Source organism: Cyprinus carpio, chromosome B14, assembly GCF_018340385.1.
Source record: "Cyprinus carpio isolate SPL01 chromosome B14, ASM1834038v1, whole genome shotgun sequence".
Lineage (NCBI taxonomy): Eukaryota > Metazoa > Chordata > Actinopteri > Cypriniformes > Cyprinidae > Cyprinus > Cyprinus carpio.
The window spans coordinates 8317905-8335991 of NC_056610.1; the positions used below are offsets into that span (position 1 = coordinate 8317905).

At 33.0% G+C, this 18087-nt stretch overlaps 1 protein-coding gene across 3 annotated transcripts in view; it reads right to left on the reverse strand.

The window, feature by feature from the left end:
- Positions 1 to 18087, reverse strand: part of kcnip1a (Kv channel interacting protein 1 a) — a 47775-nt gene that overhangs the window by 11318 nt on the left and 18370 nt on the right. Inside the window, exon 1 of one of the 3 annotated variants that reach the window (XM_042737940.1) lies at positions 3443 to 3658. The exons of the other annotated variants lie outside the window; for them this stretch is intronic. Coding sequence (XP_042593874.1) covers positions 3443 to 3500 — 58 coding nt within the window. The 5' untranslated portion in view covers positions 3501 to 3658. Of the gene's footprint in view, positions 1 to 3442; positions 3659 to 18087 lie in introns of those variants that run through there. 3 annotated transcript variants of the gene reach the window in all.

The window sequence follows — 18087 nt, forward strand, 5'->3', positions numbered from 1 at the left end:
TGCTGAAAATGATCCACTGACCGGCCCAGGAAACCAACTGGACAAAACTGATGCTGATCATCTCAGATTATTCAAGTGCCTCCTGAATTAATCAGCCCATCTGATATATGCAGACACATTCTTACAGTGTTTTTAACACAGAGAGAGTCTTCCAGAAGGGTGATTCAACAAACAACAAGAGCAAATGAACAGTGTGTGTGTGTGTGTGTGTGTGTGTGTGTGTGTTGCATTAAGACATAACTGCAGGCAGTGTGGGTGTTCAATTCAAGACATCTGAAATATTCACTAGAGGAAAACCCATCCGCAGGTCTAACACACACACACACACACACACACACTGTAAGAGCATGAGACATGAAACACATGCTGAATAAACTCAAAAACTAAATCTAAGATAAATATTATTTATAAGATTTTATACTATAAATACATGATATATAGAGTATAATATATTTTCTATTTATTTAATATTGTAGTATAGTGATCTTACTGTGAAGTGTTGATCAATTCATACATATTCAACCAATAGTGATCAGCTATTCTGAAGACGTGTCTGTCAGATCAATATCTCACTCTCTGCTTCCCGTCTGAACCGATCGCAGCACACATCAATCAAATCCGTTGATATATGGAAAAAAACCTGTCATTTACATTCTGTCCGTACTGTCATACTGCTGCGGTTTAATCTCTGCCCGTACTGAATTTAATCAAGACTGTACGTGCAAGTGGATTTTAATTTTAATCTAATTACTGATCATTGGCAGAAAAAAACAAAGAAAAGATTATATTATAAATATAGAAACTTTCTGGCTCGTGTCCCTGAACAAATTCAAAACCTTCAAACTGAAATAGCCTACATAAAACAAGAGAGTCTAACAAACACAAATAAATACATTCAAAATTATGAAAATGAGTCATGGTATCTAACAAAAATAATGAGCCTTCATAAAGCTAACAGTGAACGGTGAGTGGTTACCGTTACACTTACTGTACTTCAAAATTATTCAAATACATCATTTTCCCTACCGTTCACTTAAATTTGCTTTCCACTACATTTCGAACTAATATGTTCCTTTACAACTCAGCAAGTTGTCATCTAGAATTTAGTTTCCCACTTATAAATACATTTTCATTTGTTCATTCATGTGCCTTAAAATCATAATCAGTATTTCTGACTCGACTTGATGGCACATTATTCCAGCCTGAAACCAGACAGTTTTGAAATATATCTTCCTATTTTTGTGCAACATGCTTCAGACGGCCTATTAGCAGTTATTAATTAATAAACAGAGTTACTGGCAAACCTGCAGCTCAAGAACAAAGATAGCAGACTCATTCATTTACAGGCCTAGACTGAAGAGTTCACACCAGTGAACAAGAACAAGAGAGGAAAGAGAACGAGTTTGAGCTTAATAGGGCGTATCATGCTTCATTTATGGATCACTGTATGTTGACTTCATATGTTGACTGATGCCTTGCCCCATTTTGCTCCACTGAAGCTGCATATTATGAATGAAAGTAATGTGTGACTTCAGCTCTCAGATACGCAAATGATCAGTTTTTCATTGGTTTGTTTGTTTGTGATTTAATGCCATGCTTATTTTGAGATTTTTTTTATTGCAAAGATGAAGCATAAATTCAATTATTTAGGACAATTATATTTATTTATGTATTTACTTTTTGTATATATTTTACTTATTTATTGCATTTTTTATACTACTAAGTTTTACGTTTTAAAGGGGTCACGAATTGAGAAATCCAATTTTCCTTGATGTTTGATGAATTTGAAAGCTTTTATTGAAATCAATAAATGAGTTGTTCCATAAACTGTAAAAAAAAAGAAAAAAAAAAAGATGGACAATGTCTACTCTTCCTTCCACTATTGAAAATTACAGCTGTGTATCAAACTGACGCAGATCCAACTGCAAGCACACAATCATAACACCACATCCCATTTTTATAGCATCAAATAAATAACTAAAAGCAAACTTATAAGAAAAACAAACACTTGAACATATGTAAGTGTGACAAGAACTACCTAAAACAATGAAACCATCTTTGGGATAAAAATATTTGAAGTGTACAGTAATTTGGTTATTTAATTTGGCTCACTTCCCATTTGTTTTCATGGAGAGGGCGGGGTTTATTACCTATACTGCAGCCAGCCACTAGATGGTGAATAAAGTATTTTGGCTTCACTTTTGAGGTTGTGTGTAGCATACTTGCTTGTTTCAGAATTTGTCACATTATGATGTAATAGTGCAACGAAAGCCCGCCTCTGAAGAATCAGATCCATGCCTACTTCTACATCATCACATCTTTGGCCCCGCCCACTGGAGCTTTAGTGACATTTATTTCCCCTAAAATTCCTTTTACACTAAATAAACAATTAAATAACTAAACACAGCTTTTAGATATGTAAACAACCAGTTTTTGATTTGCTTTTTTTAAAGACATAACAGATTCTATAGTTTCGTGGAGAAAGCTATAATTATTGAAAAGTAAAAAGAAAATGTATTATTAAAATAGAAATTAAAAATAGAAAATTAAAATAAAATGCAACAATTTAAAATTCAGAGACTAAATAAAATAAAATAAAAAATTAAGAGAAAAAAAAATTCACCTAAATAAATCTGAGACTAAATGTGGATTAACATTATTTAAAACTTTTTTAAGGGTCGCAACAGAATGAACCAATTGTCTAACAAATTTCACGGCTCACTACAGATCACTGAGAGTGTGTGTGTGTGTGTGTGTGTATGTGTGTGTGTGTGTGTGTGTGTGTCTTTTCGCACATGTGCGAACGTGAGCGACCCGAAGCGACAAGGATGAGAAGACAACCAAGTCAACAGGTGCTGATGTCTCTCTCTGCGTCTAATCTGTCTCTCAGCTTTTCGGACATGAGCAATGGGTCGGGACCTGAAAACACTCCAAACTGCCATCGCCACATTACCATGACAACAGCACTTCCAATGAAACAGGCGGGAACGAAGCGCGTGTGTGAGTAGAGTGATAAATAACAGGAGCATGTTTCAAACACATATGCATGCATGACCTGACAACAAACACACACACACACACACACACCAGACACACTCTCTTTGCTTCTGCAACCTGTTAACTCACTTCACATTATAAATAATCCTCTTAAAGCCTCATGAGTCACATAATGCATGTTTGTGTGTGGTGACTTTATTACAGAGCAGGAACACGCAGCTGTGACGCTGGCGTCAGTCAAACGCCACTTGTTGCACAGTTTAGCGAGGACGTGTGTGAGTCATCTAATCACTGAAAACACTCACACACACGCAAGCATGCATGCCACTTAAGAATGCACATGCAAACACACACATTTGTGCATGTTATTCAAGCATGCATTCAGTTTGAGTCGGATATAGCTGAAGCTCTCAGTCCAGACAGACAGACAGAGTTGATGTCTTACCACTTGACGGTCGGCGCTGTCTCGTCTGCAAGGTCAATGTGCCAACAACCGCCCCCATGTTGTCACCGTGGAAACAATCGTGTGTGTGTGTATGTCTGTCACGTGTGTTTTCCACTCACTTGCTCACTCTCTTTCTCTGTCCAACCTTCATTCTATCTTCTGTGACTCTAACTCTCCTGCCTCCAACTGCTCGCTTTCTGCCTCCTTTTACCCCTCCCTCCAAAACCCCTCTCTCTCTCTCTAACACACACACACACACACACACTTGTTCATCTTTACTCACTCCGTCTGCACAGCACATGTGAGTGAATCTCACAGAAACATGTCTGGGTCATATTTCAAATACAATATTTTATTTGATTTTTATTTGATTCTATTTGATTTTATTTATTTATTTTTTAACTAAAAGGTAAGATGTAATATTTTGTAAAAGGAAAATGAAGCATATAAACTTTGGGACAATCAATTATTTCGATTTTTAAAGATTTTTGTCAGATTTTCTTAATGACAACCAATTATTAAAATTATTTTTTTTTTTTTTTACCTGATTTTTGGATTAAATGTGATTTGGATATTTTTTTCACACTTTTCTCACACTTTGAAGGCTGCTTCAACAGGTCCATAGCATTAAACAAATAGTTCACCCAAAAGTGTACATTTGCTGAAAATGTAAATGAGTTCATTTCTTCATGGAAAAAGATTTGGAGACGTTTACTATTACATCACTTTCTCACCAATGGATCCTCTGCAGGGAATGGGTGCCGTCAGAATGAGAGTCCAAACAGCTGATAAAAACTCTGAAATTTTTGGGTCAAATCCATTGGTGAGCAAGCGATGTAATGCCAAATTTCTCCAAATCTGTTCCCATGAAGAAACAAACTCATCTATATCTTGGATTACCTAATAGTAAATACTCAGACATTTTTGGGTGAACGGTTCTTTTAACATGCTGCTTTGATTTATTCTTTAGGCCAAAAATCGAATGCAGCATAGTATAATCATTCATGGACCATTAAAACTTAACATTACCGAAAATATTCCACCAAGATGTTGAATGATCTGAGAGAAATATTGACTACAAATACACATTCGATACACATTCTGTTGATGTTAATGTGTTCTAGATCAGTTACTTATATACTTAATATGCAGACAGTTAAAGGGTAAGGAGATACCAGATGTGTTTTCTTATGATGGATAATTTGTTGAGGAAACGTCTGGCATGAACGTCAGTGTACCTTCCTGCTGATTCATTAGCATTCCAAGGACTTGAAATGACACCATCATTAATTATTACATAATTACCCAAATCTGCTTTTGTATCATCAAGAGGTCAAAGCACAGGACTTATAAAGATTATAAACACATTACATTACATCTGCTTTAATATAACAAGTCTGAACCCAAGCAGAAGGTGATGAAGAATTTTATTGGGATGTGTTCAAATACCACTATCAATCAATGCATACCATTTCATACACTATTATTAAATAAGATCATGCAGTATATATTGCACAGTATGAAGTGAGCAGCTCACGGTGGTCAGATTATACTCACAGGAGATGAGATATCATTTAAGAGACTTACACACTTCTTAGATTTTAGAGGATTAATTACATAAGGGATAATGCAGTCAGACAGTCTTTAAAATAAACCCTGATAAGGTGATCCGCCAAGCATCGCTCAGCGCTAACAACCTGCTCATTACACAGACATGGATCACAAAACAGAGGCGAGCGGGACATTCTGACCATCACTGACCACAGCAGCAGGAATCTGACAATTACCACATTTCTCAGCAACATCTCACACCTTTTTTCTTCACTACAATACACTCTCGTAACGCAGTAACAGCAAGGACTGCTAATGTTGCTCAATATGTGTGACCCAACAATTAGCTTCTTTTCTGGATCATTGGTCTACTAGTGAAAAACCTGCATTTGTGTAAGCTTTACTATTTACTTAAAAATAAATAAATGATTTAAATAAAATAATTACATAAATAAATTACAATTAACATAATAATTGTAATTCATTCATTATAATTAACATAATAAATTAACTTTCATTAAAATATTTTTTATTAAATTAAAACTAATTAAAATAAAAGTTAAAATGAACATTCATTCAAATAATTTGAAATATTTTTTAAATTCAAATTTAATTTGAATTAAATTTGAATTAAATAAAATATATTAATTTATTAAAATTCAAATAAATCAAACAAACAAAATATTGAGTCAAAATTTTTTGTGAGGAAAAATTAGTTTTCTTTGGGATAAAAATTTTGCTCAGCTTCTTCTCTAAACTATAGGAGCCCTTTAACATTACTGTAATATTACAATTAACAACAGAGCCCAAACTTAAATTCAATTACTATTTTTAACTGTAATAACCAACACTCAAATTATAAAAAAAAATGTAATTGCTTTTGAATTAACTTCTAAATTATACAATTTCTAGTTGTTGTTGAACTATAATCATTTAGAGTCACACTATAAAAAAACTATATTTGTGCAAGCTTTACTATTTACTTAAAAATAAATAAATCATTTAAATAAAATGAATTAAAATTAAAATAATGTTGAAATTAACATTCATTAAAAATATTTAAAATTAAAATCAAACTAATTAAAATAAAAATAAAAGTTAAAATAAACATTCAAATAATCTGAATTAATTTAAATAAATTAAAGCAAATAAAATATATTCATTTATTAAAATTCGAAATATTGAGTCTAAATTATTTTACAGGGAAAAAATCTGGGATGATACAAGACACATAAAACTAGCACAGCTACAAAGAAAATCTGTTGCCTGGAAAAACAAATATTTAACCACAGAATCGACCGATGAGAATCAAGTATTCCCAGAGAGGCAAATAATAAGCTTATTTAATAATTTAAAAAGTCAGAAGCTCTAGTTAATATGGAGTGTTAAAAAACAGATGGATTTTCAAGGGATGGACGTTCACGAGGCTTTATGCAACATGATCCATCAACTGAGAGGTGACGCTACATGAAAAGGCGATTCAAAACTTCAAATGAATAAATCTGCATGAAACACTTCCACTGCAGAAGGAAATTATGATTTAGATTTAATAAATCATGCATTGCAGTAATCAGGACTCGGATATCTTCCCCATCTGTCTGTCTGCTTTTTCTCTCCTCCTCTTACACTCAACAGAAACAGAAAGAAATATGTTTGTCTCCAGACATGCTATGAGTGTTTGATGTTTTACACCCAGCAGCGGTTTAATAAAGACTGAAACGGAGATAGAAATAGAAGATGAGGCATGAGAGAGAGAGGAATGGCCCAAATAACGTCCCCCCATCCCGGTGGAAGGGGAATTGGCTATAGAGTGATATTACAAGGTTGCTGACAGAAGGGATGAGAAAAGGCGGGATGTGTTTTGATCGAAGGGTTGTTGATGTCAGTCAAACAGATTGAAGGAAACAATGTGTGTTGGAGAACATGAATATAAACGTTGCTCGTTCACGTATGTCTGTGTATAGCGGGTGATGTATTTGCTCTGACATGCCTTAAAGAAACAGTTCACTCCAAACTGAAAATGTAATCGCCCTCATGTTGTTCCATATTGTATATTTCTTCTGTGAAACAAAAGATACTGTATTTTGAAAAATGCTGGTGTTCAAACAATACTGGACTCCACTGACTGTCAATACTTGGATAATTCAGCAGAAAGTAAGTAATACAGGTTTGGATCATTTCAATTAAATCGCTTCATTTCGGTGGACTTTCCCTAAGTGGTGATTATTTTTCCCAATCAGAGCAGCAACTATTATTATTTTAACCAAACAGTCATTAAAAACTCAAAATAAGAATAGATTTAGTAAATAAAATATATATTTTAAAAAATACATAATCATGTATATTTAAATATAATACAATATTATTAATAAAAATAAATATATATATTTAAATTAGTGCTTTCAAACGATTAATCCCATTTTGTCTGCATAATATGTGTACTCTGTATGTTTATGTATATATAAATATGCACATATGCATGTATATATTTCAGAAAAACATGCATTTTTTATATATTAAATATATTTATTTATAATATAAATTATATGTATATAAAGATAGACATGCAAATACATGTAAATATTTTCAAAACATACGTATACTGTATGTGTGTGTATTTATATATACATAATAAATACACACAGTACACATATTACATATATATATATTATGCAAACAAAAACTTTTATTTTGGATGTGATTAATCATTTGACAGCACTAATTTAAATACAATAAAAATAGTATAATAATTTAGTTAACAGCCAAAGTAATGAAGGCATGTTTTCCACAGCTAAATATTAAACAATAAATAATAAATTCAATGAAGAACTATATTATATCACCTTCTTTCATATGCACTTATTTATATATTAACAAACAAAAATATTTAACTACAGCACAAAATATTTCACTTCAGCACAAATCACTTCACATCTGTTATTCTGACAGACAGAGGCATAGCAATAGGGCAGGCAATTGCCTGGGGCCCCGCATTTTGAGGGGGCCCCCGACAGCTGACCATTTCAACAATCTGAAATGTCATTATTAATATAAATTGGAGCAATATCTGCATCCCCCCTAGGGGGCCCCCTCTTGCGTTATGCTGGATGTGCTTGCTTTGTCCTCGTGATGCGTCGGCTGCTGTTTTCTAACTGGCACAGCGCTTAATCGTGCATTTGCTAATTTAGATGAAGAGGACTTATCAGTCTGGCATCCAGAAGCGGAAAAAACCAAGAGGAGGAAAAGAGGAAACATGACAGCGGTAAATGTAGCGATAATTATATGAAAAACAAATGTTATTGTTGATAATTCCAGCTTATTTTTTAATTATTTGCAAGATGAATTACCGGTAATAGTACAATTACTAATAGAGTTACTGGAAAACAGGTTAGCTAGGGTTGCTCTTAGCAGCAGCATATTATGTAGTGTTTAGCAGGTATTAATATAGGCTGCAACAGAAAAGGTGGTACCGGGAAAGACGCACACATCACCAGCGTCACCACTTGGCAAGGTTCAGTACCAGGGATGCAAACTTGTCACCTTTCAGTGAAACTTGCTGTTTTGAATTCAAAATGGGTCATTTGTGTGATTCGTGTAGATCCACTTTACGTAGTTCTACACGCTCACATATCTTCCTATTATAACAACACAAAGTAGTATCAGCTCAATTCAGCTCCTATTATAAAAACATAAAAAGAGTAAGTTTACGTAGTTCTACACGCTCACATATCTTCCTATTATAACAACACAAAAAGAAAGCATACACGATGTAAATAAGATATTCATTGTGTAGTTAGTTATTGATTATATGAGTTTTTGCATGAGTAAGCCCGGACAGTTGCGCCATAATGGAAGCGCCCTTTGCTCGGTGTCTCTTACTACATTCACGGTTTGAAGAAAAGTTTAAGAGGACCGTGCACGTATACTGTTTCAGGAATGACAAACGCGAGTGTAAAAAATGATGCAAATGAATCAACCAAATTTATCCACTATTGACGGTGATAACTGTAGCAATGGACGGAACAAACAATCTGACAAGCCTGTCAAAATAGAGCTGTGCTTTAAGTGATGCAGAGTAAATTCAGAGTAACAAAACTACAGCAGCAACAAGTCTGTGTTGCCTTTAGCAGCTTCTACAGGGAAAACTCTCCTTTGATATGTCTTTTATAGGCAATGTTTGAAAAATTACATTTTTAAATTAAATCTAAAAAAAAAGCCAAAATATTGAATGCATTATTTAATTATTATACCATTAATAATTAACTTAATTTGTAGTTAACTAGTTAAGTATTTAAATAATTTACCTTACTAGGCTGTTGGTGTCTGGGCTTATTTAAAGTGAATTTTGGCAGAGTTTTAAAAATAATAAAAATAATAAAGGCTTTAAATTATTATAAGTCTTTAAAAAATGTAGGGTTTTTTTTTTTTTTGGGGGGGGGGGGTGCTCGTCTTTGTCACGCATGATTAGTTTGCATCCCTGGGTATTATGTTTTGCTGCCAGTGTGGAGCCCACAAATCAATATAAATAAATATCATTACATTTACTTAGTTGACATTATTTATTTAGCTCTTCTACACTAATTTGGATACAATTTGGAGGACATAGTGACAGCATTTGCTGTAGCTAAGGCTTGTAAGCACCATTTTTAAGGTGACAATCTGTTACTGTAAATATGTTATGTATCTTCAAGTTTGCATTTGTACAGTATTGTATCTTCTGCCATAAAGATGAAGACTGATATTTTGTTAAAGAATAAGCACTTTGTTTTTTTTTTAAATAAACAATTTATGTTCTATTATATGTGTTTTAACTACTTTTTCTATGTTGTATAAATATATATCTAGGTAACAAAGATATATTAACAAAATAATCTTTTAGAAGGGCCTCATCTATTAATTTTGCCTGGGGCCACCACTTCATCTTGGTTCGCCTCCGCTGACAGAATCTGGTGGAACACAAAACTCTGGAACTTAAATAAATACATACATAAATACATACATACATACATATTTGTCTTTTTCACCCACACACAAACTAATCCCAATGACCCCCTTAAACCATAGACTTCTATTGTTTTATTTAAAGCTAACTCTAAAAATGATTATGAACTATACAATAAAAAAAAAAAAAGAAGAAGAAAATAAAAAAATTCTGAGCTTATTTCAGGGTAGGTAACAAACAACACACACGAGTAAAAACAATTATAAAGTATATCTGGTAGGAGGGTATTATGCAACAGGCTTCATCAAATCAAATGTCATTTTCAGAACTCAACAAATGATCACACACAAAAACCAAATATGCACACGTCAGCTCAAATTATAAGTCTGTTAGTCTGGATAAAAAAAATAAATATGATGAACATTATGAATGCTTTTGTTCAGATCTCAGATGTAAATTTTATAAGTTAACGTATAATTTATTAGCTTAATTCTACCATGCAACCTGATTATTAAAACTAAGTGACGTTCCCAGAAATCTCTGAACAATATCAAGTCAAATTTGTTTAGTAATGTTTTCTGTAAAAGTTCTTTACATTGTCAAATACATTGTGAAACTTTCATTGTACTGTCGTATAATCTAAAAAAAAAATACCATTGTAAGTCTATATTTTCTGCAAAAATTACTGAAATTTTTTGCAAAGGTATTGTTTTAACTGAATAATTGACAAGATGTGGTCCATCAGAGCTGCGGTTGAGAGGTAGAGTGCACATATGTGGATGAAGGGTATGTACGGTAAGGAATAACTGACGAAGCACTGATGAATTATTGAAAATTAAGGTACACCTAAAGTACCTTATTCATAAAGTATTCACCTTCAGCCCGGTTGCCACATGTACAGTCTCATGTAATGTGTTGATCAAGGCATTTTTAGGATTTTGTCAATAAAATGCTTGGGCAGAAATACTTAATTACACCACCCACTGTAAATAATTACAGATTCAAAAGTAATCTTAATGCCAGCTTTAAAGGTGCCATGTGTAAAAAATGATGTAAAAATATCCAAAAAATGACCTACACGCATCAAAAGAATGAGAAGAAATAAGGGCGATGATGTCATTAAAAAAATGTCAAGTTATAGTGCTGCAGAGATATCAACCTTAATTAGCATTAGCATTACTAGCCACGGCACCGACAGGTGTCGTAATACCAGTTTCGGCCATGGGAGGCGGTATGCGGGCAACATAACCACCAGCCAACCTGCAATACACGAATAACTCGCACGGCTTGTGGGCGTACTTGAACCTGATGTCAATCATGTGGAAGGGTACAGCCCACTACTTCAGTTCAGTTCAGGGAAGAGAGCGGAAGGATGGCTGAAGCCCTTGGCAAGAGACACCTACCACCACCACCCGCTACAGGGAAACAACCGTGCTCGGAATCACAAATCAAATCCGATAAGAAAAGGAGCCGAACCAGCGTAAACATCGGCACTGCTTTCCATCGCTGGAGACAACTGATGGACTTGAAAGAAATGAGGTTCGACTCCGAACTTGCAACATTTCTTTTGGGATTGGTAAGTAAGATGCTGTTAGTATTTCGCTAGAAGTTTGTTTTATATGTTTGTGTATTTTTTTTTCGGGAAGTTATAACATAGAAATGTATTGAAAGCTGTTCGATAAACGTGCTAATGTTAGCGATGGCTAAACCGTAGCTGCGTTTGATAATTAGCTAGCTATAACTTACCCACAGATCCGATCCGGTTTTCACCCTGTTATCTACCAAAGCCCGTCTCTACCAAGCTGATGCTAAAATGTAACATTACTAAGAAGCTTGAAATGTCTTCGATGATAATGAACCCGAGAGAGAGAGAGAGAGAGAAAGAGAGAGCGCCCCGGCCGCGCGCACACTCACTCACTATATTCAGAGCGGTCAAGTTTTTGCTAATGAAAATCAAACTTGATATATGCTGCTAAATTAGCATCAGGCGGGCAGCATACGTAACACTCTAAATAGATGTTGTCCCTATTTTCACTTGTATATATGTGCAGCTAATATACTTTATCATTTTTAACTAAACTACAACCGTTTTGACGATGTTATGTAAAGTGATGGTGAAGTAAGTTATGCATTGGCGATCGACTGGCTAGCTCTGTCTAGTCTGTTGTTGTCTCCGTTGTCCTCTTTGTTTTCGTGGTTTTCTTCTGTCGTGAGAAAATTGATGTGTGGTGTGAAAGCGTGTGAAAAGAGTAAATTGCGTGCTGTCTCACGGTGAATGCTTGAGATTTGGCAGCTCTGGTTACGTTGGTTGGCGCTAGCTTGGTCAACATCAGCTGTCTGATGTTGACCAATGATGTTGACAGAATGCTGTCTGTCAAATTAATTTAATTCAAATAAATGTGTATATACAACTCAAAATGTAATATGAGCAAAACGAATATGAACATATTCACTGGTAAAGGTGAAGGGGAGTAGCTTGAAGATGTCATGTTTCAAAATCACTTGACATCACCCAACGTTCCTCTGGAGGCAAAACGTCCTTTAGGCTTCGGCTATGGCTCTAGGGTTTGTTGTGAAGGTAGGGGCGGAGCCATAGAGACTATGCCGTTTCTCGTTTCTTACTCTAGAGTAGACCAATTCACTTTATTGAGGCATACTGCCCCCATCTGGTATGGAATGTGGAGTATGACTTGATTTTTTTGCCAGACATGACACATGGCTCCTTTAAAAGGGTATTTAATGTAATCATGAGTTATAATAATAAAATCAATTAAATTTAATTCAAAATTAAATACATTTTAAAAATTATTATTGAATTATATGTAATAATAATAATAATATAAATTTAATAACATTTTGTATTAATTTAATTTTAACAGTAGCAGCAATTACATTTAAAATTAAAGTTTAAGTTATAATTAAAAAATTATTATTTTCTAAATAATAATAAAAATATATTTAAATGTACTTATCTTATTATTTTATTAACATCAATTATTACATTAAAATAATAATTTAATATTATTAATAATTTAAATGTTTATTTATTTTTTCATTAATGAACAACAACAGCATCGATTAGCTATAATAATAAATAATTATATATAATTTTTACTATTGAATTTAAATATATTGATTTTTATTATTAACAACCAATTTTATTCATTTAAACTTAATATAATAATAATACACTTAATAATAATAACACATTAAATAATATTAGTACTACTATTAACATTACTATTAAAACACTATTAATTACATCTAATAACAGCATTAATTCATTCATTCATTCAATTAATCATTCATTCACCACAAAACAGTTCAAGAAAACTTTTCCTGTAAAAAAAAAAAAAAAAAAAAAAGGATACACATTAGTCATTAAACTCGGGTGATTTGAGTTTTCGAGACATTAATCACTTCTTTCCCTCTCTCTGCTCCCACTGCTAATAAAAGTGCCAAATGGCTGACATTAAAATTTGATAAAAAGCAGAAGGTCTGAATTTTTTTCACGACTCTACTAATAAAGAACTCACTAAGGCCAGTCTAACTACTCTGATCTGCTTGGCGTCTCGCTCTGCTCATACTGACATATTACAAATAACAATTAGCCCGTGATATTCATTTTCCACAGCTGAAGTCACACAGCGCTGGCGGCTGGCCACATCAGCCTGATGCCAACATCTCACATCTCCTCCTGCTTCACTGCTCCTCTGCTCTGGACATTTCCTCCGGTGGGAATAAAGCTAAATAAAAATAAATTCCAAAATCTGCATTTGCATACAAAAAAAAGTAACATATACCGTGGTATTACCATAAGCATGCAGCATGGAGATTTTGGTCATGTACAAAGGTAGTACCATGGTGTTTTTGCATGCAAATACCAGCGTAAATTAACATAGTAATCCTTTCGTTAAAATACTGTATATAAAAAAAAATTGCTGTTCATTTGTAAATGTTTGTGAAATTTACTAGCAATTACAACAACTTTTTTCAAGTTAAAACACCAAATGGAAAATTAAATAGTACCAGATTTATAGATATAATAAATATAATATATAAAAAATAATAATAATAATAAATAACAATAACAGTATTTTAAAAATATAAAAAATAATAAATATTTTATTATTTAAATGTATTTTTTGTTTGTTTTTATTTTATTTTATTATCATCACATTTGAAAGATTATTACGACTACTAATATAAAATACATTTTACACTTAAAATGATCAGAATTATTATTATTTTCATTATTATTTTTTATTGATAATACAATATTATTGATTGATAAACGTTCCCTGTAAAAGGACAAATCTAACAGTATGAAGTTATAGTAGAAATAAAATACCATTTTCAGTCTTTCCACTTCAGTGTGTTATTTGCCATTTCTTTGAAATTATTTGTGAAATCAGAAATTTACAATTTACATATAGAAATTGCTAGTAAAGTAAATCCTATACGTCTGATTTTTTCAGTGTACATATCAAAATGACATATATTACCACAGTGCTTTTATGTTGTGAAAGCTGATTTATAGGTTTAAAGGCCCGTAAGCGCTGATATTAATGTGGTATGAGGTGACATTTGTATTGTTGCGAGGCAGAGAAATGGAAACGCAGGAAAGCATGACAAAGAAAGCGGATGTGTAGTTCTGTCTCCGTCTCATCACCCACTGTTTTCATTTTTTTCTTGGTACCCTGACCTGATTTTCCTCCCTCTCTCTCTGTGGAGGTCTCAGTGAAGAGCCGTATGTCTTTATGTAATGAATGAATCATCTGTAATGTCTGCGTTTCAGGGCCATCTCTGAGCCAGAGAGAGACATTGAGAGAATTCAAAGACATTTAATCTGCCCACAACCTGTTTGTTCAACAGCCCATAAAACAGCCATGTGATAGACACACCTCCTGTGTGTTTTTTCAGATGTTCACCGTGCACTCGCTCGCTCTCTCTGGACAGAAACATCTAGAATAGAAACACAGACTGTTTTCCACAACATCAGATTTTTAAAAGAACTCAAATTGTATTAATGATTTTAATAAAGATCTAAATATCCTTCTAGATTCTGGTTCTTAAAGGAGTGCTATTATGCTTTTTCTACTATAGTTAGTGTGAAATTTATTTTTACTTTCATTTATCATTTGGCAGGTGTTCATTTTGGCCTTTGGGCATCTATTTCAGACACCGATCTGCTGATACACTGAGATGAGATTTTCAGAGCTGGTGTTTAGCTCCAGTGAGAGTGAAAATACATAGAAAATATTAAAAAGTCAAGACAAAAATCATATTAAAAATCAAGTGTTACAGTGTTAATATCTGATGCTTCTCCACTACAGCCATTTTTAACCATTCACATTATGTTACATCCACACCAACACAGACAGAGCTGCTAGTAACTGATTAAGTACTTGTAATTACAAAATACTTGTATTTAGTTATATTTTAAAATGACTGAAAATCAGACTAGTTACTTTTATATGTTTTTACTGATTATGTGATTATATATTGTTCATACAATAGCAATAAATTATTCATCATTTCAATTTTAACATACGTTTTCTCAATAACTCAACATTGCATCTGCTATTGATGAACACAGTTATTTTCATTTGAATTATTTTCTATTTATGACGACATACATTGAACAATGCCTAATCCAATCTCTGAAATATGTCATATTATTTTCTATTGTTTATGGAGAGAAGGTATAACTCAAAATTCATCACTTTGCAATGTGCCAAGTATTACATTCTTGTTATTCTAGTAAAATGAAATATTAGGAAACATTCTATTCCTTTGTGGTTTAATTATAGACGCATCAGAGGGATAAAGCAAACGCAGCTAATGGCTTTGTTTGTGTGAATTTAAGAAGCAGCCCACACCCACATTAGCCCGGATTTTCATTTTTTCCACAGCTGAAGTCACACAGCGCTGGCGGCTGGCCACATCAGCCTGATGCCAACATCTCACATCTCCTCCTGCTTCACTGCTCCTCTGCTCTGGACATTTCCTCCGGTGGGATAAAGCTAAATAAAAATAATTCCAATCTGCATTTGCATACCAAAAAAGTAACATATACCATGGTATTAACCATAAGCATGCAGCATGGAGATTTTGGTCATGTACAAAGGTAGTACCATGGTGTTTTTGCATGCAAATACCAGCGTAAATTAACATAGTAATCCTTTCGTTATACTGTATATAAAAAAAAATTGCTGTTCATTTGTAAATGTTTGTGAAATTTACTAGCAATTACAACAACTTTTTTCAAGTTAAAACACCAAATGGAAAAATTAAATAGTACCAGATTTATAGATATATAATAATATATAATATAAAATAATAATAATAATAATAACAATAACAATAATACAAAATATAAAAAATAATAAATATTTTATTATTTAAATGTATTTTTGTTGTTTTTATTTTATTTTATTATCATCACATTTGAAATATTATTACGACTACTAATAATAAAATACATTTTACACTTAAAATTATCAGAATTATTATTATTTTCATTATTATTTTTATTGATAATACAATATTATTGATAAACGTTCCCTGTAAAAGGACAAATAACAGTATGAAGTATAGTAGAAATAAAATACCATTTCAGTCTTTCCACTTCAGTGTGTTATTTGCCATTTCTTTGAAATTATTTGTGAACTCAGAAACAATTCACATATAGAAATAGCTAGTAAAGTAAATCCTACGTCTACTTTTTTCAGTGTACATATCAAAATGACATATTACCACAGTGCTTTTATGTTGTGAAGCTGATTTATAGGTTTAAAGGCCCGTAAGCGCTGATATTAATGTGGTATGAGGTGACATTTGTATTGTTGCGAGGCAGAGAAATGGAAACGCAGGAAAGCATGACAAAGAAAGCGGATGTGTAGTTTCTGTCTCCGTCTCATCACCCACTGTTTTCATTTTTTTTTTTGTACCCCTGACCTGATTTTTCCTCCCTCTCTCTCTGTGGAGATGTCTCAGTGAAGAGCCGCATGTCTTTATGTAATGAATGAATCATCTGTAATGTCTGCGTTTCAGGGCCATCTCTGAGCCAGAGAGAGACATTGAGAGAATTCAAAGACATTTAATCTGCCCACAACCTGTTTGTTCAACAGCCCATAAAAACAGCCATGTGATAGACACACCTCCTGTGTGTTTTTTCAGATGTTCACCGTGCACTCGCTCGCTCTCTCTGGACAGAAACATCTAGAATAGAAACACAGACTTTTCCACAAAACAACATATTAAAAAAAAACCAAAATGTATAAAAAATATTAAAAAAGATCTAAATATCCTTCTAGATTCTGGTTCTTAAAGGAGTGCTATTATGCTTTTTCTACTATAGTTAGTGTGAAATTTATTATTTTTACTTTCATTTTATCATTTGGCAGGTGTTCATTTTGGCCTTTGGGCATCTATTTCAGACACCGATCTGCTGATACACTGAGATGAGATTTTCAGAGCTGGTGTTTAGCTCCAGTGAGAGTGAAAATACATAGAAAATATTAAAAAGTCAAGACAAAAATCATATTAAAAATCAAGTGTTACAGTGTTAATATCTGATTGCTTCTCCCACTACAGCCATTTTTAACCATTCACATTATGTTACATCCACACCAACACAGACAGAGCTGCTAGTAACTGATTCAGTACTTGTAATTAGAAATACTTGTATTTAGTTATATTTTTAAAATGACTGAAAATCAGACTAGTTACTTTTATATGTTTTTACTGATTATGTGATTATATATTGTTCATACAATAGCAATAAATTATTCATCATTTCAATTTTAACATACGTTTTCTCAATAACTCAACATTGCATCTGCTATTGATGAACACAGTTATTTTCATTTGAATTATTTTCTATTTATGACGACATACATTGAACATGCCTATCCAATCTCTGAAATATGTCATATTATTTTCTATTGTTATGGAGAGAGGTATAACTCAAAATTCATCACTTTGCAATGTTGCCAAGTATTACATTCTTGTTATTCTAGTAAAATGAAATATTAGGAAACATTCTATTCCTTTGTGGTTTAATTATAGACGCATCAGAGGGATAAAGCAAACGCAGCTAAATGGCTTTGTTTGTGTGAATTGAAGAAGCAGCCCACACACACACACA